General features: G+C 35.2%; 1 protein-coding gene across 2 annotated transcripts in view; it reads right to left on the reverse strand.

Moving 5' to 3' along the window:
• The window catches only part of ANGPT1 (angiopoietin 1), a 286,426-nt gene that overhangs the window by 60,575 nt on the left and 197,905 nt on the right, over positions 1-27,946 (reverse strand). Inside the window, exons 4-5 of one of the 2 annotated variants that reach the window (XM_066379352.1) lie at positions 24,617-24,846; positions 982-1,103 (exon numbers count right to left, since the gene is read on the reverse strand). In XM_066379352.1, coding sequence (XP_066235449.1) covers positions 982-1,103; positions 24,617-24,846 — 352 coding nt within the window. Of the gene's footprint in view, positions 1-981; positions 1,104-24,613; positions 24,847-27,946 lie in introns of both variants that reach the window. The other variant, XM_066379351.1, reaches the window with a different exon arrangement.

A 27,946-nucleotide genomic window follows, 5' to 3' on the forward strand; every position in this document is an offset into this window, starting at 1 on the left:
CTATCACTACACTTCTACAGCATGCTAGAATCATCCGTGCAACTGTCTGTCTTCACCACATACTGGCAACTGTTTGTTCTGTATTATGTCCCTCGTCAGTGACTGACAAATGAATAACATGCACTTAGTACATATTGAATGAAGGAATGGATTGATGATTTAATGAATAAATAAGGAGAAAGAGTATATAAAAGAAATGTAACAGCAGGAAGATGGTGTTTCCTTACTTTGAAGTTTACTTTGGATCCTGTTCAATATACTGAAGAATCCTATCCTCCAACCCACTCTTTTAGGTAAATACAAAAAGTAAATCCTTTCAAGATTATGAATTAAGATAGAATATGTTTCTCTCGGCCTGACCTGTGGTGGCTCAGTGTATCAAGCGTTGACCTGGAACGCTGAGGTCGACGGTTCAAAACCCTGGGCTTGCCCGGTCAAGGCACATATGGGAGTTGATGCTTCCTGTTTCTCCCCCCTCCTCTCTCTCTCTCTCTCTCTCTCTCTCTCTCTCTTCTCTAAAATGAATAAATAAATAAAAATAATTTTAAAAAAATATATGTTTCTCTCACCCTAAAAGAAGCAGTGATTCTGGCAGTATGAGCCTAGCTCTCTCTCCACAGTATCTGGACTATAGATGCTGTGTGCCATCGGAGCCCTTGGGACTACTCCCCATGTACTTGAAGCACATGTGACTTTGATGTGCAATATGAGTAAGGCAAGCATTTATAAGCAACGGACATCCCAGGAATGAGAAAGAATAAATACAAAACTTTGTGTGAAAGAAGGATGGAAGGTGCACAAGTTGGGGGAGGTCTGTACAATAGGTTTTCATCTTTTATGAACCTGGGACACAGTATATTTTCAGAGAAAAGAGCTCAGGCATATATATTTTTAGTTTAACAAGCTCACAAATCATTTGATTATTCAGCAATTCAACTAGGATCTGCTTTACATCTCGTAAACAAACACTTCTGGTTTTACCTTTTTGGGTTCTGGCATATTATTAATATAAATAGTGTAGATTCCACTTTTATTAAAACCAGCTTGATATACATCTGCACAGTCTCTAAATGGTTCCTCTTTTTTTCCTCCCTTTAGTAAAACTGCAAAAAAAAAAAAGATTACAATATGTGAATAAAAATATCAGTACCATTAGTATCCAAATGGACTTCAAGTATAGATAAGCAAATTTGCATTTCCTCCAAGCAAATGTCAATATTGCATTTACTAAAAAATCTATCATGAGGACAATACTAGATATTGAGGTGACTCACAAAATTACAATGAGTAAGAAGAATCTGTGGAGCAATTCTCAACTTTCATATTGTTTTTCTCTAAACGTTTTCCAGAACATCAACTCAACTGATAGCATTATGCAATACCTCCAAGTGGTAACAATTATGTCAATACTCCTGCAAAATTTCTAAAAAGTTCTTACCTACATCTTATAAGAAATGAGAAATGCTGAAGCATTTCTGGAGGAGGGAGAGATGGAGATAACAAATTCAAACATAAAAATCCAGTATGGAGATTTAAAACTAAATTAGGTAGTATTTTTTGTAGCTTTAGATTTAAAGAGGTTCTAAATTTTTTTAATTAGAAAAAGCTCTCAAAATAATTAGATTTATGAAATAGAAGAGAATCTCTGACCCAATTAAACTATCTGTAATGACAAGGAAACTGAACTTTGCTTTTTATTTAGTGCCCTTAAGTTAAACTATTAGGTAGAGGATGCACAAATAAAAAATACAAAAGCAAACAAGGTTTGAAATGAAGTTATACGGGAAAGAGGTCAGAAAAAGCTGAAAGGCAAGTGGGAAATAAATTTAATCAGGTATAGTTTTTACTAAGAACTTTATTTTATTTACTAAGCTTAATCCATTATTAAGTTCTTATATATAATTAGATCAAAATACAAAAATAATTCACATTTAATAATTTTTATATTTTAGTAAATTTTTTAACTAATTTTTTTCTAGAAGATTAATAATATATTGTTACCTTGCCCTTAAAGTCTGATATATAATAAATAACTGCTTTCAATCAGTTGGAGTTACAATGATATTTTATAATAAAAATATAAATGGTAAACTATGACTCAATGCTTTTAAATTGATTTTAATTTTCTATCAATCTAAAATACTAGCTTGATTTAAACTTAAGATGTATGATGTTACTAATATATAGGTTAAAAATTAAAATTAATTTCTAGGTAATTAAAATAAATAGTTTAATCTTGGTAGAAAGACAGATTATATCATATAAATACACCAAATTTTCAAAAATAATTGTTTAAAAAAATGAAACATCCATATCAGATATGCTGCCATAACAAAAATATAGAAATATATTAATAATATTAAGATGCTTTATAGCTCACATCTACACTAATAGTTTTACTTACATTAATAATTACCTTTAAATACCACTATTACAATTGCAGTATCAATACAAGTAATCAGGGGATATGATAGCTGAAGGAGTATTGTACAGAATGTATTACAAATAGCAACTTAAAAATAGATGAATGCTTACTCAAAAGCCATCTGAAATGTCATAGGACATGTCAATAAAATTATATAAAGGTATTATTTTCAAAAACATCAATGTACTTCAATTCTGCTTGCTTATTTTAAGCTAATGTGTTATTTTCTTTTAAAAAAAGACAAAGTTTTAAGTTTTAAATGCTTGATCTTCTGCTGAAAAGTTGAAAATAGTCAAAGTAGATACAAAAGGGTTGTAAAGAAATAACAATTAAAATTTATGATCTCTTAAGAGGATGACCAACACAGGAAGATGTGGTCAACAGAAATTCAATGGCAAATCCATTTTGGGGGGGGGGGTGAAAGAAAAAGTCATTTATCTAAAGAGAAAATGCTTCTCCTTGCATGTACCACTTCCTGCCCTCCCTTAGCTACTTATGTAAGGAGAATACATTTTCTTCCCACTTCTCTGCCACCTCTCTCCCCTTTTCTTCTTCAGGAAGATGTGGGTGAAGAGGCCGTTGTGTGGGAAGAGGGAAGCTATTTCACATACATTTTAAACAACAGAAAAGAATAGAAAAGAAAGGAAAAGAAATAGGTATTATCTTTTTTTCCTGAAAACTAATTTTATAATGCCCAATCCATGAATGTAAGTCTTATAACTGGAAAAATGCTTTGAGAATTCTACTATAAAAGCTACAACTAGTACGGTTACACTATGGCTTTGTTGTTACTGCAACATAATAACATGAAATATCTAATATAGATATTTTATTTTCTTGAAATGTAGTTTGCTATTTTTGAAAAATTAAAATACTTGCATTTTTCCCAGAAGAAACAGTCTTTCTTTCTAAGAAAAGTTAGTTATCTTGCATTTCATTAGTTATTAATTAGTAAATATTATGTTTGAAAATTTGACCCAGGGTACATTTTAGAATATTAAAGAGTTTAAAATCAATTTAAAAGCTTTATTCATACCTTAATTTAATTTTAATATTTATATTGTGCACGGTAATTTGAGAAAACTCCTTCTATAAAGGAAACTGACCTTCAGAGTTTTTCTTTCTTTTTTTAATCTATAAAGTAGGGCGGAGAGGTCGTTATACCTATCACTCAGGCAAGTGTGTTCAGTATGTAACAGAGTCAAATGACTGAATAATAGTAAATACTCAAGGAGTGGTAGTTATTATTGTTATTGTTATGGTAATATAATAATATTACTAATGATAACATTATATTATTATCTTCTCTTATGGAAGAATTAGCAAGCTATGGAAAGCCAGCTGGTCTAGTCAGTGAAGCCATGGATGATATTGTCTTCTGCCTTCAGATGCAAATATTGCAGCTGACTAAATGCAGGGCAGTTACAATTAATTGGTTACATGTAGAATTAGAACTGGCCTCTCCTTGTCAAAGTTGGCTTATTGCCTTCTTTCATTTATTGACTACATCAGGTCATACCATCATTGTTTAGGTAAGAAAAAATGGCAATCTAATCTTGCTACATATTATAAGCTTTCTCTGAATAGTTAAGATTTAAGAATTATTTTAGATGAAGTGATATGTGATGTATATACCAGTATGTTGATTATAGAGGTTTTAATCTCATAACGTAAATTTGCAAGACTAATTATTTTCTTTCTTAAGTATCAGAGAGTTCTAAAATTCAATGTTATAATTAAATATTGTAAAATTGGACACATAATAAACAATTTAAGAACTAGAAAGATAAATACAAAGATGAGTTCACTGAATATTACAAGTGTCAGAACTAAGGATATATTTTTGTAGGAGATCTTGAGATTCAAATAACACAAATGGAGCTACAATTAAAATGGAGCCAGAGCCATCCCCAAGGAACTGCCTTGCACATCTTACTTCTCAATCCTTTGGAATGGGTAAAATAACCTTTGGATCGGGCCCAAAGCAACACTGTGTTCCAAACAACTGTTTGTAAAGATAACAAGAAATCAGATATTATGACTGGTGAATTGATGGCTAGCAGACTGAAAATTAAAAACATTGTTTAGAATTAGAGTCACTATGTTAGCTTATCTGCATCAATAGAAATGCCTTCCTTCTATTGATGTAATTGTTTCTTTTCCCTTTCTCATAAATATCTATTGTCTTTGTCTCCAAATGAGAACACTGTTGGGTTTCTGCCTGAATCAGTGCATGCCAAGTAGTTGTTCTTTTTTTTATTTCAAATAAATGTTTGTTGTTTCTCACTTTTGCTTTTTATTTTCAGGTTAACAAAGATACTGTCTGGAGGAATGTGTGGTAAATGACAAAAGATGGATATATATGCAAAACCTGATGGAAGATGATAAAAGAAGCCTCAACAGGACACAAGTGGGGAGGGTGATCTGCAGACTAGATAGAGGTGCTAATCTATCTGTCCAAGTGGCTTCAACTTTTTGTAATAATAAAGTGGTTTAAAAGCATGAATTAAAAAATAGATCTTTGCATTTAAAAGTTCCTTCTTTGATCACATACTCTTATCTTTTCCTCTCCCATTCTTCAATTTTCAATGAATTTGTTTTCTAAGTGAGAGTCCAGATCCCTGTCCTTACTATCAGCACCTTCCTAACCTCCATTTTCTTTTTTCCTAACTTTTATCCCAGAGCCGGGGAGTAAAGAACAGAACAGTTCAGAAGAGCTAACACCTGAATGAATAAAATGTAAAAGAGCTTATTTGAATTATATTTTAAGAGCGTAAAATGCTAGTTTAAGGACTTTACCTAAATCATTATCAGCAAATAAAGTCATTGCGTTCATTCGGTCTTATCTGCACAACAAAATATTCATGATCTAAAGGGAAAGACTAGAGATACAAGCAGGTGCATGTCTGTCTTTCACTGACCAACATTCAGACAATACGCAACCTGAGACCCTAACTCCAGCGGCTATTGACTTTATCAGGCTCTTCCTTTTCTTTGCCCAAACAGTTTCAATCCTAACGGCATATCTGCCACCAGGCTGACTTCAGGGAAGAACCATGAAAGTTGAGGCAGAGGGTCACTTCAATTCAGATGAACCCTCAAGAGAAAACTTCCTGGAATGCAGAATTGGTAATTATGAGTCTCAGCAGACCTAGTAGAAAACACAGATGGCAATTAGCCTTGCTATCAGAGACTAAGCAAAAAGCCGAAGCCCTTGAACCCTACTCATTTTCTAATAAACTGTTATAAAGGAATCAATTCTCCAAACATCCTTTTTAAATCTTAGATGTGGCTAATGGTTCATATATCTCCAGTATTTATTGTAGCAAACATCAGAATGAATGTGGATCAAGATATTGGTTTAAGGATAATCCTTGTTGTACTTTTAGGCTATCATCTTAAGGATATCACAGTACTAGGAATTTCCCCTAAATCTGTGATTTTCAGCACAACAGGTCATTGAAGTTAACTGAACATATGGATGAGGGAAAGAAAAGCCGGCATATCTGACAAGGTGAAAACAAGCAAATGATTAATTAGATTCTGTATACTTGAGACGTATGTGGGCATTTCATGGAAAGCCCATTTATAGACACTTCTTAAAATTCTAATTTCCTTCAAAGGACGTTTAGAAGTAGAAGAAAGTACTATGCATTTCAAGGGTATGGGAAGACTAAAAGAAAGTTTACAGGCAATAGTTAATATTTCAATATTTTGTGAATAAGTGTGAGGATGAGAGAGACTTACCAATGATTTCATAAACATATATCACATATGTATAGCTATTCAAATACAAAAATCTTTATTTTTCTATATTTAAAATTTCAAAGTTGATATTTTATCTCATATATTGTAAAACATGCACATATACTATCCTTCTCACAAAAATTAGAAGGTATTTCAAAATGAATATGAAGTGATAAAAAAAGAAGCATTTGATTTTTTAAATAAACAAGAACATCAGAAAAGCAAACAAGTCAAAGAAAGTTGTTTGATTATGCAAATGAGATGCAAAACCAACTCTTATTTCCTTGGTGAAAATGCACTATACAAAAGGCTGAAAGTACTGGAGTATTTGCATGTTCCCTGATCCCCTAATTTTTGTGAGCAGTGTAAATACCTATGGTTTCATATCTCAGCATGACTGTTTTTAACCCACAAAAATGGCAATTGCACATAGTTTGATCTACTACATATTTTTTCCTTTTTCTTAAATTGAATTTATTAAGGGTAACATTGGTTAATAAAATCATACAGGTTTCAGGTGTATAATTCTATAAAACATCATATGTAAACTGTACTGTGTGTTCACCACCCCAAGTCAAGTCTCCTTCCATCTCCATTTATTCCTCCCTTGACCCTCTTCCACCTCCCCTTGCCCCAGTTCTCTCTGGCAATCACCAAACTCTTGTCTATGTGTTTGTTTGTTTTTGTTGGTGGTGGTGTTTTTCTTTAATCCCTTCACCTTTTTCACCTCAGTTCTCCAAACCCCTCCCCTCTATTTTGTTTGTTAGTTTATTTTGTTCATTAGATTCAACATATGAGTGAAATCATATACATACCTATATATATTGCTATGTCACAAATAAAAAAGACATAATTATACTATATACATACCACATTTATCTACTTTAAATCTTAAGTCTTTGGTTAAGTTATTAAAAACTTCCATTTGTAAAATATCAATCATTCCTTTCCCCTACAATTCCCCAAACCTTGGTATAAGGGAACACTTGAACATCATTTACTTGCTGCAGTACTATTTTAACTATTCTTTTTTGTAAAACAAGACTGCTTTACTCTCATTTAAATTCTTTATACGTTATTATTTTTGTGGATAATTGTAAAATCTTAACTATCCATCATCTTCTTGGTGGAACTGTAATAGTCATGAACTTAATAAAATCAATTAGCATTAATTAAACACTATGTGTGTTCAACTTTGATTTCATATGCTCAATATGTTTCATATGCTTCATTTCATTTAATCCTCCCAAATACACAGTGGGTTTGTGTTGGGCAGATAAAATGTATTATGCTCACTTTGTTAAAGATGACACTGCCCACTTGGAGGCCGTTGCCCAGGTGATATTAATGTGTGTTGGGGGCAGGTGGTGGGCAGGCAGAATCCTTATAGCCTGGGGCTTGGTTTTAGGACTAAGCCTTTCCCACCCTTTTTGATGTGGGGCGGTACAATCCAATCATGCCTCAGAGAAGTGACTTTGTATTAGAGACTTCCCTATTATGTATATTGATTAAAGGTTTGGATTTCTACACTATAAAATAGGGGCAGAATAGGAGCTTGCTCTCTTGGTTCCTGGGATGATTAGCATGAGAGAGCAGAGGGAGCAGAGCAGAGAGCAGAAAGAGGCCATGTGGCCAGGAGAAGCAGCCAAGATGGCGGAGTGCTGAGTGAGATGCCAGTTTGTGCAGTTTGTATAGAGAGAAGGAAGGAGATGGGGAACTGAGGAGAATACGGCTGGTAAGCTAGAAACCTTTGATTCTAGGAAACTCGGATAAGTCAGTAGCTTTGTGAGCACTGAATGTGAGTGGGTTTTGGAGCCCAGTGTGTATTTTTACTTGCCCGCCAGGTGCAAGCTAGAATTAAAGATGACAGCCCATTAGTTTTTGGCTCCGTTGTTTCTTTACCGACTGTCCGAATCCAATGTGAACCTGCATGGGCCGGGCGGCTGTGATAGTAGCTCTGGCTTCTGGCTTTACAGTTTGTCAATGTATTGTTTTATATCTAAGGAAACTGAGGCTCAGAGATATTATCTAACCTCACTAAATCTCTTAAGTGGTGGAGCTCTTTTAATTATGAAGCCAAGACTCTTAACTACTTCTTACTCACTTCTGGACTAAAGTCAAACCCAAAGAGAGGTCCATTGAGTCATCTTTCACCGAGTCCCCAGCAATACTTAATCTCAGTTGACAACATCACACCCAGGGTCTTGGGTAAATCGGGACAGGTCTCAATTCTAAATGGGTACAAGTCCTTGACGTGGAAGCAGGAAGTATGGGAGGAGTGACAGGAGGCAGGAATGACAAGAAGAAAAATGTTGAAATGAGGATAGAAGAGAACCACATGTAGCAGAATTATCTGAGGGAAGGGAATTCTCAACAGAAATGTAAAGTAGAACTTCAAAATTTAACAGAAGATTAGAAAGTTAAAGGTTCTTGAGAGTCACATTGAACTTTATCATGTCCATAAATTAAATTATGCTAACCAGGATTTACCCCATTACTTTTAGATATTATTTTCACAAGGCTAAATTATTTGATTTCCCAGTCTCTGAACTATTAGCTAGAAGCTACAAATTTACAAGATGTGCTGGTGAGGGGAAGTGAGAGTAGGCATGGGAATGTACATTTGTGAGTATGTTTTGGGTGTTCATCTGAGAGAATCAGACATAAAAACAAAAACAGTTGATATTAAAAGCTTTTGTGTGTGTGTGTGAGGAAAAAGTAAAAATTTTAAAGTAAGCAAAAATAAGAAATGATAATGGTTTGAGCAGTAAGGGACAAATTATATACTTTTCCAAATGCATCATAGTGTTATAATACATATTAATGTATGCTAATGGTAACAACATTTTTTTAAAAATAAGGCTTTAATTTTATTTAATCTCTTATTCAAGGAAAAAGAGAGGACAGGATAAAAACAATGCAAAATATTTACCATCACAATATTTTTAAAATTTCTTTAAATTTTACTACTTAAAGAGATATATTGTAATTATCTAGACAATATATTACTCATTATGTATAATAATATATATTTAATAATATCAAGATATGTATGTTAAATCTATGTAGACATGCAAAGCACCCTGTAAGGCTAGGGGTCGCCGCCGCCATCGTGGCCATTCGCATGCTAGTTCTCATTGAATTCAGACGGTAAAGAAATGGCAGAGTCGGAGGATGGTGGGCCATTCTGTTTATTGGTGTCTCACCAAGACAGGCAAGCCACAAGAGAAGCCAAGGGAAAAACAGAAAACCTGCTTTTCCCATGGAGGGCAATGGATCAGGGAGGAGAGAAAAAAAGAAACCCTCCTGCACCTCTCTCAGTGGTGGGGGCATTATCTCTCTTTCAGTAAACATTAGCAAGACAATGGCCCCTCCCAATCAGAAAGGCAACCTGCAACCTCACAGACCACTATATCTGGTGTTGCCCAGCCCCCAATACAAACTATAAGTGAGCAAACATATACATCATATTTCCAAACTTATTCGACCAACACACCCTAACACATATATAGGTAGATTGCTGATTTGATGGTAATTCTTTTAAATTGTAGAATAATGAAACATCAAGTAATTCTGTATATTTCTACTTTAGTTTGATTAGTGTTTTTAAATAAATTTTCTAATGCTCCTCTAATGTGAAATGATGCATATATATATATATATATATATATAACTGAATGTATATTTAATGTGTATTATACTTAAAGCAACTAAAATGAAAAAAATTGACAGTTATAAGTGGATATGTGCACAACCTTTGTTTAATCAAGTGATTATTCATTTTTTACAGAAGTTATTTCTGTGTTTTCCCTTCAGTCACCCTACTGGGCAGTTATGAGTGCTACATGACCCTAGCAATTTGCCCAGAAGGTCATTTCAATAACAAAGATATTTTAGGTGTTTCATGTGTGCTAATTTCTCATATAATGTTTTTAACATGACTGGAATACACTGATTTTGAACAAAAGACTTTCTATACATGTGGGAAAGCTTAAAAGGCATCTTTTGTGCCTTATTATGAAACAAACTGATTTTAGTAAGATCCATTAAAAATGGAATGAGAGTCCTTGGGCAATGATGTGAATGCAGAAAGCAGTTGCCAAATGCTTTTGAAAACTGACGCACACACACATAAAACCTCACTTTGAAGTTTTAAGTAAATAAAGGCTGACTGTCACCATAGGTATGAACTTTGTTTTCTACTCTTGTGCTGAAATATACTTAAGCAGATCTTAACTACTAGCTGGGGTTCCACATGAGGGTCTGCTCTGCACTCAGGCTTCTCATCACTATGAGAGGTATGTGAATCCAAAAGAAGATATGGATTAGTTGGTAAAAGTGATAAAATGTGCAAGTTTGGCTATGCCGTGAGGCAAATTCCCAAGGTGTATGGCACGTTCTTGTTAAGCGACCTGGCAGCATTGTTAGGACTAGAATACAGCCATATTGATTCCTTTTCCTTCACGCCCTGTCCCGTAGAAGCCATTTAGCATTGCTGCTCCTAGCCACTGGAAGGGAGACCATCTCAAACTAGTCCTAGTTTTAGGGACCTCGGCTGGATTAATTATGGTTGAGATTTGATTTATTTGTGTACTTGTAAGTATGTGCATGAGCCAAAACAACTGGCAAAACCTTCTGTTAGAACAGAAGCTACACTTAAAATTAAATCCTGGCCCTGGCCGGTTGGCTCAGTGGTAGAGCGTCAGCCTGGCGTGTGGAAGTCCAGGGTTCGATTCCTGGCCAGGGCACATAGGAGAAGCGCCCATCTGCTTCTCCACCCCTCCCCCTCTCCTTCCTCTCTGTCTCTCTCTTCCCCTCCCGCAGCCAAGGCTCCACTGGAGCAAAGTTTGCCCGGGCGCTGAGGATGGCTCTGTGGTCTCTGCCTCAGGCACTAGAATGGCTCTAATTGCGGCAGAGTGACGCTCCAAATGGGCAGAGCATCGCCCCCTGGTGGGCATGCCGGGTGTCTGTCTGATTGCCTCCCCGTTTCCAGCTTCAGAAAAGTACAAAAAAAATAGTATTCAAAATAAAAAATAAATAAAAAAATAAAATTAAATCCAAGGTTCAAATTCACTGTTCTAATGGAACTCGTGTTGGTTGTGAAAACAAATTGCTCACACCTAAAAGTAATTATGAGTACATGAAAGGACACAATAAAATTTAAAATGATTTGACTTACTTGGCATTATATTTAATCATTTAACTTAATCATAAATTCATTGAGAAGCTAGATGTTTCTTGGTGGGTCACATATTACTGTGGAATGTTACAGAAGTTGGTTCCACTTAGAATGTGTACACTCAAGTCAGCAGCAAAAAGAGATTCCAGCATACTTACAATTAGTTATGATGCTGGTATCTTCAGGTGAAAACAAATGATGAGCATACATAAGAAGCTAAAAATGTTTTTTAATCAGTAGTTTTAAAGGTTTTTTGCAATTGACTTCAGAAAAATCTTATGTTAAATATCAATATCTTGTTTATATGTATTTTGGCCTAACTATACAGTTGCAAATGCAACATTTCTCAGGTTTTATTTCTTCTTTCTTCCTTCTAAAGCATAAGGAATTTCCTGAAGGATTCACTCTTGGTTGATATGATGCATATGTACTGAACGATGTTAATAAAATGGTTGTGTTTTTTTTTTCTTACTTTGTCTCCAAGTAATTATAGGTGTCATTTGACACAGTGTAAAGTGTCATAGCTTATCTGTGACTAATGTCCAATGTCCCATTACATCTCCAGATTAGAAAATATCTGTTGAATTTGACTTGAGTGTGGATGAGTCCAGGAAATTACTTAGTTGAAATTCTATTCAAAACATTTTGTGCTTCTTTGCTTTAGACAACCAGGCCACAAAAGTGTAAGAGAAGGAGTGGCGTTTACTCAGAGTCACGTTGGAACATCAAGGCAACACTCTTTTTGGTGGCCTTTCACCCTGTGAGTTCCAGGCCCAGCTGGAACCAGGAGATATCCCTTTTCCGATTGTCTAGTTTCTGAAGTTGAGACTCTAATTCCAAAAGAGAATTAACCACAAAATTTCAAATCTCCCCCAAAAGATGTGGTTTAGAAATAGTTCATGGGAGAGGTCAAGGACTGTATTATTTTTTATTTTTGTTATCATTAGTTTGGCTATTCAGTATTCACACAATTTTTTTTCTTCAGAAACTATAGCTTTTTGAAAAGCAGATAACATGCTCCATCAAAAGGGAGAAATATACCATTTCCAAAAATAAACAGTCACTTTCCCCCTTAAGCCATTGGGTTTTATGAAAGGAAGTGCTAGAAAGTGTGGTTCATTTTAAGGAAATTGTAAATGTTTGACATATAATTTTCTGTCAAGATAAAGCATTCCCTCATTAAATGGGAACAAGTGCTCACTGTTTTGTTCAGCAGATGACTTCCTGTATTTTCCTTTCTCTTTCTACCTAGTGTTAAATTGTGCATTACATGGAGCCAATAAAAAACCAAATATTTTACTCAGTCAATGGAAATGGTATTTTCTATTTTTATCAATGTTTATATGAGTGACATTCAAACACTTTTAATTTCCTCCCATCGCTTGTGATGTTTTTAGAGTCATTCTTAACTCAAGGGACTGCAGGAGGAGTTCAAACTATCTTATCCATTGGCTGAATGATTTACTTCACAAACTCAATAGACACTGCACAGGAGGTAAATTCCTTTCAGATGGTAGAATTATTCTGAGAACAGAGCCAAACGTCTCCTCAGCTCTGGGAAGGAAGCAAATGCCTCATTTCCCATTTTCAGAAGGCCAAAGGACTGAAAATAATGATCAAACGTTCCAAACCACTGCAATCCGCCTCTGGGAAAGACATTAAATCAAATAATTTAGCTCATTTAAAAATATGTATTATCAGTCATTATGTCTTTCAGGTGACATGAGAAAGTTTTTTTTAAGTGAACTTCATGATAAGCTCCGTAGGATTTGAAATTTGAACTTCACAATAGGGACTGAAGTATATAAGCATGCTCATGTCTCAGTATTTATTTTTAAGACTCAGTTAGTGGTGGGATTCAGCTGTTTGCACCAGTTCGGCAGAATCAATACCTAATTATTTGTTGAGCTTGGCGAACCGGTTGTCAAAATGGCACTTGTAATCAGGGTTCTCTCTAAGGTGGGTGCCTGGACAGTTGCCCAATGTAGAAATCACAAATTTACATTCCTTACTCTTTTTTTTTATGTTCATCTGCCCAACAGTGTATTCTAAGTGCCCGTAGTAATGTTCATTCCGCCCACAGGTGAACATAATTTGACAGAACTATTCTTGTATTATTTATTTATTCATTTCATAAAACTCACCATACCTTTGATGAAATACTATGTTTTAATTCCCTCTCATTTGTTACTTCAGTAAACAAACATATAACGTAAAGAGAAAAAGTGCCAAACAACCAGGGGTGACAAGCTGTCATTTGTTTCAACTTTGTGTTATGCCCAAAATTCCCCAGAGATTTTAAGAGTATTATTTAATATTTTCTCATCAATATTTTAAAACTCTTTCTTATAACAGAATCTAGTTTTGTGTACCTCTTTTATTGTTCTTATTTAAGTATTAAATGCATGAAATAAGAAACAACCTTTCGGAATATTTTTTTTTATATACTTAAAACAGTCATTAGGGCAGAGAACCAGTTGTTGAAATGAATCTATAAATGCCCCCAAGTATTAAGTCATGGCGTTATACACATTTTCAATGATTTCCTTTGCCGCATGGCTTTCCCACTCATCTCCTCTGGACACGTATAAATGGCCATCCAGATGTTGCTCCTGAGTTTCAGATTCCTGTTGCTCTGCCTCACAGTTTTAATTGTCCTAGTTACCTCAGTCAGTGTACCCCAAACTAAACTCAACTTTCTTCCTTAAACTTGTTTCTCTTCCCATGTTGCTGATTTTAAGTAATGCCATTAACCTCCTCTCAATTACTGAGACCCAAAATTTGGACATCATGTTTAACTCTGCCTCCATTAAGTCATTATTTCTTATTGATTCCAATTCTTGTTCACTCACAAATTCCTCCTCACCTGCCTTTCTGTTCGCCCCATTTGGTTCTGACCTCATTATTTCTCTCTGAGGAGAGCCTTTTGAGAATCTGATGAAAACCTCCTTCCTTCCCCATCAACTTCACCTTTCTTCCTCATCATAATATGATGGTTAATATACGAATGCCAAAACCATACTCGCTGGGTTACTACCTCAGCTTCCTGGCAATGGTGATATCTAGAAATTACTTACCTCTCTGTGCTTAGTCTCCTTATCTCTCATATAAGGTCAACAAAAGCACCTTTACTCATAGAGTTATTATTAGAATTAAATGAGTTAAGACATACAAAGGGTTCAGAAGATTAGTTTATACTCTATAAATACTTGTTAATATTTTAATTATGACAAAAACACCCATCTGGTCTCTCTGTTTTCAGCTTGTAAACTTTCCCACAATTTTTCTACAATGCAAATGCCACCATTATCCTGATGTATTGACAATGACTATTACTATATTACATTAAAGGGGAAAAATGTAGCTTCCTTGATCTCCCTCAGTGTACCTCTCTAACTTGACCTTTCACTGTGTTCATGCCTATGATTCTGAGATTTAGGCTATGTGCCCTTCAACACCCATCCTGCTCTCATAGCTCATGACAAATCTCTATGTTGTTTGAGCTCTGAGTATATTCTGCTTTCTTCAATTTTAAGACTTAGTCATTATGTCCCCATGAAAGCCAACCTGTCCGTTTTAATACTGGATCAACTTTTTTTCAACTGTGCAACCTTGGCCAAACTACTCAAGTGCCCTGTGAAATTTATAAAATTATACTAACCATAGTATTTTCCTCATACTGTTGCTGTGAAGACAAACTAAACTAAAGCGCAAAGCTTAGACAATGTCTGAATTATGATTAGCATTTAACAAATTCCTTAAGAAGAGTCTGTAGGTGCTAGATTCTGCCCTCATTTTTTGTCTCTGCCATGATTTTAATATTTCTCCTGTGTGTTTTGCTAGTGCCCTGGCACAATGTAACTGTTATTTCCCTGTTTTTGTCCCCATCAAACTCTAGTTTCCTTGAAACCAAAGACTGAATTATATTTTTTCTCTCTTCTCAGTGTTCTGAGCATATCTGGTATATTATAGAAACTCAGCAAATAGTTGTTAAATAAAAATGTCTGAATATCCTTATTCCCAGAAGGAAATCTGAAACAGGACATTTTTTGTTTAATAATTTTTTGAATGAGTGGATAAATTTATGAATCATATCTTGGTATAGCAGGAGTATGCTCCATGCTGATTTGGACAGTAAGATAATCAGCCAGCATAATTTTATGATGGAGCCTAAACTCCATTTTCTTTTTTCCTCTTTCCTTTTTTTTTTTTTAAGTGAGAGGAGGGGAGATAGGGAGACAACTCCCACACATGCCCCTGTCTGAGGCCGATGCTTGTATCAACCAAGCTAGTCTCAGCTCCTGGGGCCATGCTTAAACCAACTGAGCCACTGGCTGTGAGAGGAGAAGAGAGAGAGAAGAGGAAAAGGGAGGGGAAGAGAAACAGATGGTCGCTTCTCATGTGTATCCGGACTGGGGATTAAACCCAGGACATCTGCACACGGGGCCGATGCTCTATCCACAGAGCCAACTGGTCAGGGCCACCACTTTCTTTTTAAAAGTTTTTCTTCCTTTTTAAATGCTCTGTTAGTGATTACATTTGTGATCACATAATATGATGTTTGTCTTGTGTGGTGATTTAATAACTTTTGAACAAGGGCGACTGGTGAATGTTTGATAGTCATTATTCTCCCCCAAAGAAGTCCAAACCTTGTTTCCATGTCATTATTAGTGTAAACTATTTAATTCCCACATTAATTGTGAGTTGCTAAAAGCATGAAGCAATCAGCTAAGCTTTGACACTATGGTAACATTGAGGGCAATAGGCAATATTTCTTTAGTGGTTAATGTTCCTAAGAATAAATTTGACCAAATGTTGGCAGTCAAAGGTTAGACAGAAATGAATGTGTTACCCGAAGTCTTACAAAGTGGATGAAATTCAGTTTGAAATGACTGTTGCCTAAGACACCACTATTGTCCATCTGAAACAAGAAGAAGAAATTTGGTGAATTATTTCAGGAAAAGTGTATATTAACTGTACTTATCTTAAATGTTTCTCATGACATAGATGTTTTGGTAAGAAAAATTATGTGAAACAAAACAAAAATACTCCCCACATGCAAAGATAGAGTTATAGTTCTTAGACCAAATAAATGTTTGGGGTAAGGATAAATTTCTACTCAACACTTCCTAGGAATGCTTTTATCATATAAGTTTAGTGAGTTATAAGCACTTTAGCAAGCATAAAAATAAGAACAACTAAAAATTTTTGAGTATTTAGTCATACATTATTTGATGATGGGGATGCATTCTGTGAAATGTGTCCTTAAGAGATTTTGTCGTTGTGTAAGCATCAGAGTAAATTTACACAGATCCAGATGGTATAGCCCACTACTCACCTAGTCTATATTCAGGGGTCCCCAAACTTTTTACACAGGGGGCCAGTTCACTGTCCCTCAGACCGTTGGAGGGCCGCCACATACAGTGCTCCTCTCACTGACCACCAATGAAAGAGGTGCCCCTTCCAGAAGTGTGGCAGGGGGCCGGATAAATGGCCTCAGGGGGCCGCATGTGGCCTGTGGGCCATAGTTTGGGGATGCGTGGCATAGACTATTGTTGCTAGACTACAAGCCTGTACAGTGTGTTACTGTACTGACTACTATGGGTAATTGTAACAAAATATTAAGTATTCATGTATCTATACATATTTAAGCATAGAAAAGGTACAGTAAAAATATGGCTTAAAAGCTTTAAAATAGAGCACTTACCAAAAATAAAACGAGTAATTGAAAGTTGTTCTGCATGATTCAGTGAGTGGTGAATTAATGTGAGGGCCTAGGACATAACTGTACACTACTATACACCTTAAAAACAGTGTAACTTATGCTACACTAAATTTATGAAAAAATACTTTTCTCTTTTCAATAGTAAATTAACTTTAGTTTACTATAATTTTTTTTCTTTTTATTTAACATATTGGGGTGACACTGGTTAACACAATTATACAGGTTTCAGGTGTACATTTCTGTAACACATCTCTATATACGGTATTGTATGTTCAACACCCCCTCCCAAGTCAAGTCTCTTTTTAATCACCATTTATGCTGCCTATACCCTCCTCCACCTCTCCCCACCTGCTTCCTCTTGGCAATCACCATACTGATGTTCATGCCCGTAATTTTTTTCTTTTTCCCCCTGGTTTTTGCTCAATACCTCCATTCCTCTCACACAGCCTCCTCCCCTACCTGACAGTGGTCAGCTTGCTTTCTATCTATGAATCTGCTTCATTTTGCCTGTTAGTTTATTTTGCTCATTAGAGTCCATATACGAGTGAAATCATATGGTGCTTGTCGTTCTCTGACTGGTTTATTTCACCTAGCATAATGTTCTCCTGGTCTATTCCACGCTGTCGCAAAGGGTAAGATTTCCTTCTTTTTTATGGGTGAGCATTCCATTGGGTAAATATACCACTGCTATTTTATCCACTCATCTACTGAAGGAAACTTGGGCTGTTTCCAAATCTTGGCTATTGTACAAAGTGCTGCGACGAACATAGGGATGCATATGTTCTTTCAAATTAGTGTTTTGGGTTTCTTCAGATAAATTCCCAGAAGTGGAATTGCTGGGTCATAAGGCAGTTCCGGTTTTTTTTGTTTGTTTGTTTGTTTGTTTTTTGAGGTAATTCCATACTGTCGTCTATAATGGTAACACCAATCTGCATTAGAGTTCTCTTTTTTCTACATCCTCACCAACTGTAGGTATATTGATAATAGCCACTCTGACAAGAGTGAGGTGATATCTCACTGTGGTCTTTTTTTTTTTTTTTTAGTTGCCATAATTATTTCTTTTTTTTTTTTCCTTTTTTTTATTTTTATTATAATTTTATTTTTTTAATGGGGCGACATCAATAAATCAGGTTACATATATTCAAAGATCAACAAGTCCAGGTTATCTTGTCTTTCAATTATGTTGCATACCCATCACCCAAAGTCAGATTGTCCTCTGTCACCTTCTATCTAGTTTTCTTTGTGCCCCTCCCCCTCCCCCTTTCCCTTTCCCTCTCCCCCCTCCCCCTGTAACCACCACACTCTTATCAATGTCTCTTAGCTTCACTTTTATGTCCCACCTACGTATGGAATAATGCAGTTCCTGGTTTTTTCTGATTTACTTATTTCACTTCGTATAATGTTATCAAGATCCCACCATTTTGCTGTAAATGATCCAATGTCATCATTTCTGCATTTCTCTGATAATTAGAGGCATTGAGAATCTTTTAATATGTCTTTGGCTATCTATGTTCTTTTTGAAAAAGTGTCTATTTAGGTCTTTTACCCATTTTTTAATTGGATTTTTTTTGGTGTTGAGTTTTATAAGTTCTTTATAAATTTTGGATACTAACCCGTTATTTGATATATTGGCGATTATGTTCTCTCATTCAGTGGGTTGTCTTTTCATTTTGTTGATGGTTTCCTTTGCTATTTAAAAGCTTTTTACTTTGATATAATTCCATTTGTTAATTTTTTTTGTTTCCCTTGCCCAACTATGACTTTATTACTTATAAACTTTTAAATTTTTTTAACTTTTCAACTCTCGTAGCAACAGTTGAAAACACAAACACATTGTACAGCTGTATAAAAATATTTTCTTTATACTCTTATTCTATAAGCTTTTTTCTGTTTTTAGTGTTGGTTTTAATTTGTTTTTTTTATTTTTTTTATTTTTTAACTTCTTTGTTAAAAACTAAGACACAGTACACTTAGGTCTACACATGGTCAGGATCATCAATATCACTTACTGTCTTTTACCTCTACATTTTGTCTCACTGGAAGGTCTGCAGTGGTCAATAACATGCATAGATCTGTCAACTCCTATAATAACAATGCCTTCTTCTAGAATACCTACTGAAGGACCTATAGAAGGTGACACTCTTTTTTAAAAATATGTCTATGGTGGTTTGCTTGATTTGTTTCATTTTTTCATCACAGATTGCCTATGAACAAATAATGTACCATGAACATTCCTCTCTATTAATAAAAACATTTCAGTGTTGGAGACCATTTTTTTCAAACTTTTAAAGAAGCTTGTTGAGGTCTGCAAAGATTTCTGTTAAACATTTCACTGTAAATTTTCTTGGGGTTCCTTCTCTTCTTTTGCAATTTTCTTTTTCTCTTGCCTCTTCTTCGGCCTTTGCATTTCTGTTCCTGTTTTAACAACTTTTCATTAGCCAATTCCCCAGAAGCCACCTCTAGGAGATCCTCATGTCACCCTCATCCACACCCTAGATAAAGTGTTTGCCATTTCAACCCGTATTATTGATTTTTGCAACCTTCCCATCCAAGGCAAATCCTTTCAAGTCATGGATGAGCCTTTTGAGTGTCTTCTTCCAGATGCCATTCATATACTTATTGGTGACATTACCCCAAACTCAAGCGAGTTTTTGGATACTGTCCTAGATGTAGTCATCCTTTCACAGTGGCATCAGTGTCTTCTCAGGTTCATCAGTAACCTGGCCAAAGGTTCTCTTTAGAGGCTGTTATAACTCCTTGACCCATTGGTTGGATCAAAGAAGTGATATTTAGAGGGATAAAAACCCCACTTTAATATTAGGATAAAAATCCTCACTAAAAGAAAAATGTCTGGAAATATAAATAATAAGCACAATCTTGAAAAGTATGTTATTCTATAAGGAGTACTTCTCCATTACACTGGCATAGCCATTGAGGAGAACATCTTGGAAGAGGAACTGTGTCATTGTGACTCCTTATCCCTCCGTGGTAAAATACCAATGTGTACAGACTGATATGCTTGAAGGGCTTGGGCTTCTGCCTGATCACAGAAGGTGTTAATTTGTGGTCTGTAACATTGCTCCCAAGTAAGACTGTTATCATGTCCTCAAAAGCCTTGAAAGTTGGCATTGGTTTGGCCTCATTATGAATAAAAGTCCTTTTACATTTATTTTCAGAATAGGAAATTTTCATCCATATTGCATATTTGCTCTGACAAGTAATTTTCCTCCAGTCAACTTATTTAGAGTTTCCAAATATTCTGAAGCTGCTTTCACGCAGGCACTCACAGACTCACCACTCTCTTGCCATTATATAATAAATAATGATTCTTAAATAGTTTAAACTTCCTAGAGTTAGCAGTACATTCAGCATTATAGTCAGACCTAGCCTTTACTTTTGATAATTTTTTTCTTTTTGCTTTGGCTTAAAGAGATATACTTCTATGGCTGGTCTTCAATACAGGTCATTAGAAACTTCTCCATGTCTCTTTTTTTTTTTTTTTTTTTTGTATTTTTCCGAAGCTGGAAACGGGGAGAGACAGTCAGACAGATTCCCGCATGCGCCCGACCGGGATCCACCCGACACGCCCACCAGGGGGGCGACGCTCTGTCCACCAGGGGGCGATGCTCTGTCCCTCCTGGGCTTCGCTCTTTTGCGACCAGAGGCACTCTAGCGCCTGGGGCAGAGGCCAAGGAGCCATCCCCAGCGCCCAGGCCATCTTTTGCTCCATTGGAGCCTTGCTGCAGGAGGGGAAGAGAAAGACAGAGAGGAAGGAGTGTGGGAGGGGTGGAGAAGCAGATGGGCGCTTCTCCTGTGTGCCCTGGCCGGGAATCGAACCCAGGACTTCTGCACGCCAGGCCGACACTCTACCACTGAGCCAACCAGCCAGGGCCGAAACTTCTCCATGTCTCTTATTGGCCCTTTTTGAATTTTTGTTAGTGTTGTTCACTTCAATGAAGCACATCCTTTGAGAGCTTCCACCACTTTATTCTTGTTCTTCAAGATGGTAGGTATGGTGGAATAGAATGCCTGATTGGTGAGATTAGCCATCACTGATTCTCCACTTTGGTAGTCCTCTGCGCTATTCATTTCATTTCTCTGTCAATCAATCAATATGGCCTCTTAGCAGTGGATGTTGTATGCTTAGAGGTTATGATGAACAATACAACATGTGATTAAATCAAGCACAAAGAAAATGATCTAATCAAGAAACCATAAATAGGAGATGTGTAAGGCTGCTGTCAGCATAACATGACATACTGTTTTGCAGCAAATGTTTTTTTATAAGTAGAGAGAGTACACTCTAAAATAATGATAAAAATATAGTATAGTTAATACATAAACCAGTAGTGTAGTGTACATAATTGTATGTGATATACTTTAGCTGACCACTTGGTTTCTTTATACCATGATCACCACAAACATATGACTAACATGTTGTCCTATGACATTGCAATGGCTACAGAATCACTAGGCAATAAAAAATTTTCAGCTCCATTATAATCATATATGACCACAGTCATATATGTGATCTATTGTTAACTGAAACATCATTATGCAGCACATAATTTTACTATAGAGAGGCACTATTATGGATAGACAGTATTTATACAAACCTCTTTTAACTCTTACTACAAATGTACTAGTTATGTATTTTATGATCCCATTTTAGAGATAAGAAAACTAAAACTAAAAGAAGGTGTTTGGATGACAACAGTCAGACATTCTAAAGCATTGTATTCAAATATTTTCCATAAAAATATTACTTATACATAGCACTTAATAAATTAGTGTTTAATTGAATCATATCACTGTAAAGTACACCAATTTTCCTGACTTTATAAATAATGAAACAGCTTCATAAAGGTTAAACTAGTCAGGAAATCCTCCCTTGCCTTGTATTATACTCAGGCTGTCTCCATAAATAACTGAGTCAAGTTGGAACTAGAGGACCCTTAGGTTCAATTAAAATTTTTGGCTTTTTGGATTAAAATACACTTCACAATATTTTTGGAAAGATTTTCAGAAAACTACTCTTTGATATTTTAAAATAAATATCTTGGAAAATTGATGTATTTATTGTGATGCATTGATTTAGGCATACTTTACATATATTTAAATTTAAAACTAAAATATTTACATATAATATTTTAATAAATTAATAAATCTATTTGATAAATAAATTTTTGGTCATAAAAGTAAGAAAACATTTTAATTATGTGTTTTAGAATTAGAATGACATAAAAGTTAATTTTCATAAGTGATATTTAACCAGTATTATGCTATTAGTCATTAAAAAAATTAAATTTACCATAACTAAAGACAATGGTGCCAATGAAAATAAAGATATACTGAGAATTTAAATCTTGGTGGAAATCTTAGAGAGAGGCACTTTCCAGTTTTGTGTCTCTTATGAGTTTTTAAATGACCAAATATTTAGCTAGAATACCTAAGGGTATGATTAAAGAAAAAAAGGTTAACAAGAAGCAAATAAAATCTATAATTATGTGAGTAAGAACTCATTGGAAAATAGGGTAATAGTCTTAAATTAGGATTATAAACCCTGTAGTTCATCAGAATTCATTTTAGGATGGTGTCATTAAAAAGGAAATAAGTATTTAGAGGCCAGAGTATTAGAAAATTTTTGTCTCTACTATTATTATTTTGTAATATGTTATATTATAGAATAGACACAGTTCTTCTTTCCATACACTGAGTGGGTGTAATGGGTAATATCTATTGGAAATGCCATCATAATTGCTCAACAAATGGTTCTTGAATTGAACAGATGTTTGGTTGCTTGGTGTTGCATCCAAACTCCAATCTGAGCCAGGAATTTTAATTTTGAAGTCACCCTCAACATCTAAAAGTTTAAAGATACATTTATTAGATAAATACACAGAGAAGAAGTGAAATTATGGTAAGTAGGCAGACATATGAGCTCTGTGAGAATCACCATTGCTTGATATTTCTGACATCATGAAAAAACAGAACTACTTAATTCCATGTGCTTTAAGTCTGAGGATGATAAGAAAAATATGTTTTCAATCTTTCCCCAAATGTATTCAGTTCAATATGAGAATAGATATGTCTTATATTAATACTTAATTTCTAAATACTCATGAGCTCTATTAAAATTCTCTGGCAGAATCCTACCATGCTCTCTTTCCAGTGGACTCTAACTCAAGGTTTTGGCAGGCTCTGACTGATTAGCAGGTTTTTCCCTTCCCAGTCCCATTTCTGAGCACACCCAAATGGAGCTCTGGGAACTCACTGTTTAAAAATATATTCTTTATAGAAAATATAATATGATGGGCTTGTTTTAACTATCTAACGGAGATATAACTCAAGATAGTTAAGTATAATAGAGAAATATAAAATGCCCTTAAAATAAGATATTTTATATTAATATAAAGTTATCCTCTGCATACAACTCTATACATGAAGGAATGAAATTGAGCTAATTTATTTATATAGTTAAATTCCACTCTTAAATTAAAGGATCCTTCACTTTATGTCTAGTGCATGTGCACACTAAACCATTACATGAAGTTATAACAATCATATCTTTCAGATGTAAGTGCTGTTCTCTCTCACTCATCACCATTTACCATTCCATCTTCACTCAGAGAAAGGCTGATAAACAAGCAAAACTACAGAAGATGACCTTACACTCCAAACGTTGAAGCGCTCTCCTGAGGCGAAGGAGAGGTTCTGCTTGAAGTGGATAAGTACACACAGAGGTACTGATACAATAATTGCTAGGTGGATAGATGGGCAGATGGATGATTATCTTCCAAAGAGACACAGGCCTGCAATATTTCCAAGGTTAAATAGCTCCATATATTCTAAAGATATTAAAACTATTTCCACTGTCACAAAGATAGCCCAGAATAAACGTATCTAGATGCTCTGGTTATGTCTTCATCACAAAGAACTAAGCATTAGTGATACAGACTTTATAGAGTTTTAATAAGTCTTAATAAAGTCTAAACAAAGACTTTTAATAACAAAAATTCTTTCCCCTTCATAATAGTTTTAGGGAACTATTGTATCTCCTTTTCTTTGGAGGTAAGTTTTCCTCTTCCATCCAAAAATCAAAAACAAACAAAAAAAAACAATATTACTTTTAAAATGGGGACCTTCCTGCAACTCTCCTTGTTATTCTAAACTAATCTTTACCATTGGCTAATTTCTGTCCTATATAATTAAGTATCTAACACCATAACACCAAATATTTTCTGTGACAGTGTCATAAATTTCATCTAAGGCTAAAAAGATCAAGAAAGAAAGAAGAAAGAACTACAAGATTCTGTTAGAAAAATATTGTGAATTCACAAATTCAAGCTTATAAAAACAGGCTCTAAAGTTAAAAATATGAAAAAGTTGTCAGTGAAAACTTGTCAAGATGCTTCTAAAAATAATTTTTTTTGCTTTCATATAGCAATCAATGCAACATTGAAAGTTAATTCGAATATTTACTTGCTCCATATTAAATAAAATATTTACCACCCTAAAGTAAGAAAGAAATTCTTACCACCTTCTTTAGTGAAAAGGTTGACGAGGTTATGCACAGTGTCCGTCAGCTCCAGCTGCTGCTTCTGAAGGACACTGTTGTTGGTGGTGGCTCTGTTCAGCTGTTTCCCTAGTTCCTGGATTATATACGTTTGACGAGTCACCAAGCCCTGGAGAGTCTCCTTCTCTTCCTTTAAGGTGTCCAACTCTTCCTTGTGCTTTCCCTCCAATTCTAAGAGTTTGTGTTCTAATAAACTACAAGGAAATAAAGATACGATTTAGTTTTTAAAATGCTATACAAAAAAATTGTGATTCACTAGTTCCTGAGTTTATTTAAAGTTTGAAGTTTTAATTAAATATTTCACAGTAGAACTATTTTGTGAGAGACTCAGAATATATATCTATATATATAATTTATATAAAATAGAAGTGACATATATAACATCTCAAATGAAGAACTGTTAGACCCCTTGTCAGAGTAATTTTTGCTTCCTAAATATAATTTATATCCTGGGGTATATCTTATATCCAGTGTAGCTAACTTGGACCCAAACGATTATAACCTGGACAAGTTATTGGCTAACTTCCACTATGGGGACAAGTCTAATAAGAAATAGAAAATATGCAGAAAAAAGTATGAACAAAACACGAAAACTATTTTTTATTTACTTTGCTTCACTCATTTGAGATTCTTAAAATATTACCAATGATTAAACTTCATAATAGTACTGTGGGGTCAGGGAATAGTATATTGATGCAGAAACCTCATGGCCAAAGAGTAAGCTGTGTAAAATCACAATGAATTAGATTTCTTGGGATTGCTGATACCTGCTCTGCTATCATAACCATTACCTTACTTTGTCTCTCAACTTAAGCTTCACAGTGAGGCCTAAAAGCAAACAAATTCCCAAATCACTGCATAAATCCTTCAAAAAAAGAAAGACCACAAGCTAGTGGCATGGTCTTACAAAAGGATTTCTAATACTTTGCTCAGGTGAAGCAATCTTCAATCAAGAATCTTCCTTTTCTCAGAGCACTTACAGACTGCACATTAAAACTGACAGTGAATGCAGAAGTACTCTTGCAACTGACTGAAAAAAGCATTTACATTATATGGAGTGTATAATGTACTCTAGTATCCCCCAGAGGAAAGCCATATTCAGTTTTCTCAGTTTTGTTTTCAGAAGGTTCAAACACTCGTTAGTTTACAAGGTGTTATTCAAATGTAACATACCAGACTGGACACTTAATTTACCTTAGAGAAATATAGCACTGAATCATTTTCTATACGTTTTCATAAAAAGGACACTAGGGAGTGTTTTAAATTTAATATTTTAAATTACAAAATGAAGCATGTTTGAAGAGCCAAAGTTTCCAACTCCATGTACTGGGAGACAGCTAGAATATCTGATTATTGTTTATGTAGATTACGAAGTGTGAAGAGAACTGCTCGTGGGCATTCTAGATCTTGGCTAACAAAGAAGTCCTCTAAGAGAATGTGGCCCAGACTATGGCAGGAGAGCTGCCTTTTGAACCAAGACTGAGAAACACCAGGGTGCTTCTGACTATAAGATCCTATTAATTTACAACTTTGGTACCATGCCTAGATCCACATATGGAAATTTCACATTGAGACCTGGTACGGGCAGCTCTCTGACTCCTGCAATATGAGAAAATGGCCCAGTTTGAATTGCTTTCATTCCATAAGACATCAACAGTGAAGAGGAGCTCTGCCCTACCTGATCCTTAAGCAAATTCTATTTGGATAGATCTTAGGTACAGGGATTTGGGGAAAACGTGATGATCACTAATATCTTAAAAAATATACTTTGAAAATAAAAAATTTAGGCAAGGTAGTCAGAGTAAGATCAAAGAAAGTATCTCTAAGGAGTAGGGTCGATTCAGAGTCTTTCAGTACTGTATTTTTGTGTCAATAATTTACCACTGGAAAACTTGGTGGTTAAAAAACAAACAAAACAAAATATCTTCTCTGCTGGTTAAAAAGTTCACCCCACTCACTGGTGAAGTAACTAGTGTAGTTCTGTGGATGTCAGAAGAGATTTTCTTTGTGCCTCTTAATATGTGGACTGGTGATCTGAGAATTAACCATAATTTATGCCTTAATTCATTCTGTTTAATTTTTCATTATTTTTGTTTCTTTTAAGGTAATGATAAGATACAAGATGCACATAATACAGAGTCAGCTGACTTATAAAAAAATTGTCCTGTAAGTTCAGAAATTATGTATGCTACCAAAAAACCTCAGAATTAACTATTAAAATGACAATAATGGAAAGATCAAAATTTGGGTGCTATAGTCACATAATACTAGATAACAATTCTGAATTACTATTTTCTTCCTGAAATAAAATGATTATTGGCCTTTCAGTATTCCTAAATAGTACTTAACATTGTGATTTGGAAAATAACATGCTATAGTTATACCTTGTATTTATTACTACTTTCTAAGTGCCAATAGTTCTCTCAGTGCTATGTAAGATATAAAATGACACTATTATTTCTATGCTAAGAATTTATTTTTAGAGAGAAACCCTCATCTATAAGAAACATTTGTTTTAGACATAATACTTTTAAATAAAATTTTGCATCAATGTTTTTCCACTTTCAACTTTTTTTTTTTTTTTTTTGTATTTTTTGTATTTTTCTGAAGCTGGAAACGGGGAGGCAGTCAGACTCCTGTATGCGCCCAACCAGGATCCACCCGCCACGCCCACCAGGGGGCGCTGCTCTGCCCATCCGGGGCGTCGCTCTGTCACGACCAGAGCCACTCTAGCGCCTGGGGCAGAGGCCAAGGAGCCATCCCCAGCGCCCGGGCCATCTTTTGCTCCAATGGAGCCTCGGCTGTGGGAGGGGAAGAGAGAGACAGAGAGGAAGGAGAGGGGGAGGGGTAGAGAAGCAGATGGGCACCTCTCCTGTGTGCACTGGCCAGGAATCGAACCCGGGACTTCCGCACGCCAGGCTGACGCTCTATCACTGAGCCAACCGGCCAGGGCCACCACTTTTAACTTTTGATGCTTTTTTTGTTGTTGTTCAGGAGGACATGTACAGATGGCCCCTATAGGAGATGTCAATAAAGGAGTTTTCTTTTGTTTTTCAGAGACAATTTGGAATGAGCTATGAATAGAAAGTTCATCAGAGAAGTCCTGGTGCCAAAGCAAACAATTGTGGACTCTTGTTTGTAGAAGAAAATGCCTACATTTTCTAAGTAAAAGGAATATGCACTTAGCATGTTGAAAAGAACATTAATTTTCATAATTCACTAAATAACCTTCAATGCACCATGCTGCCAGGTACCAAAAGACATCAATATTTTTAAAAAGACATCAACATAGCT

This window comes from Saccopteryx leptura, chromosome 3 (genome assembly GCF_036850995.1).
Source record: "Saccopteryx leptura isolate mSacLep1 chromosome 3, mSacLep1_pri_phased_curated, whole genome shotgun sequence".
Classification (NCBI taxonomy): Eukaryota; Metazoa; Chordata; class Mammalia; order Chiroptera; family Emballonuridae; genus Saccopteryx; species Saccopteryx leptura.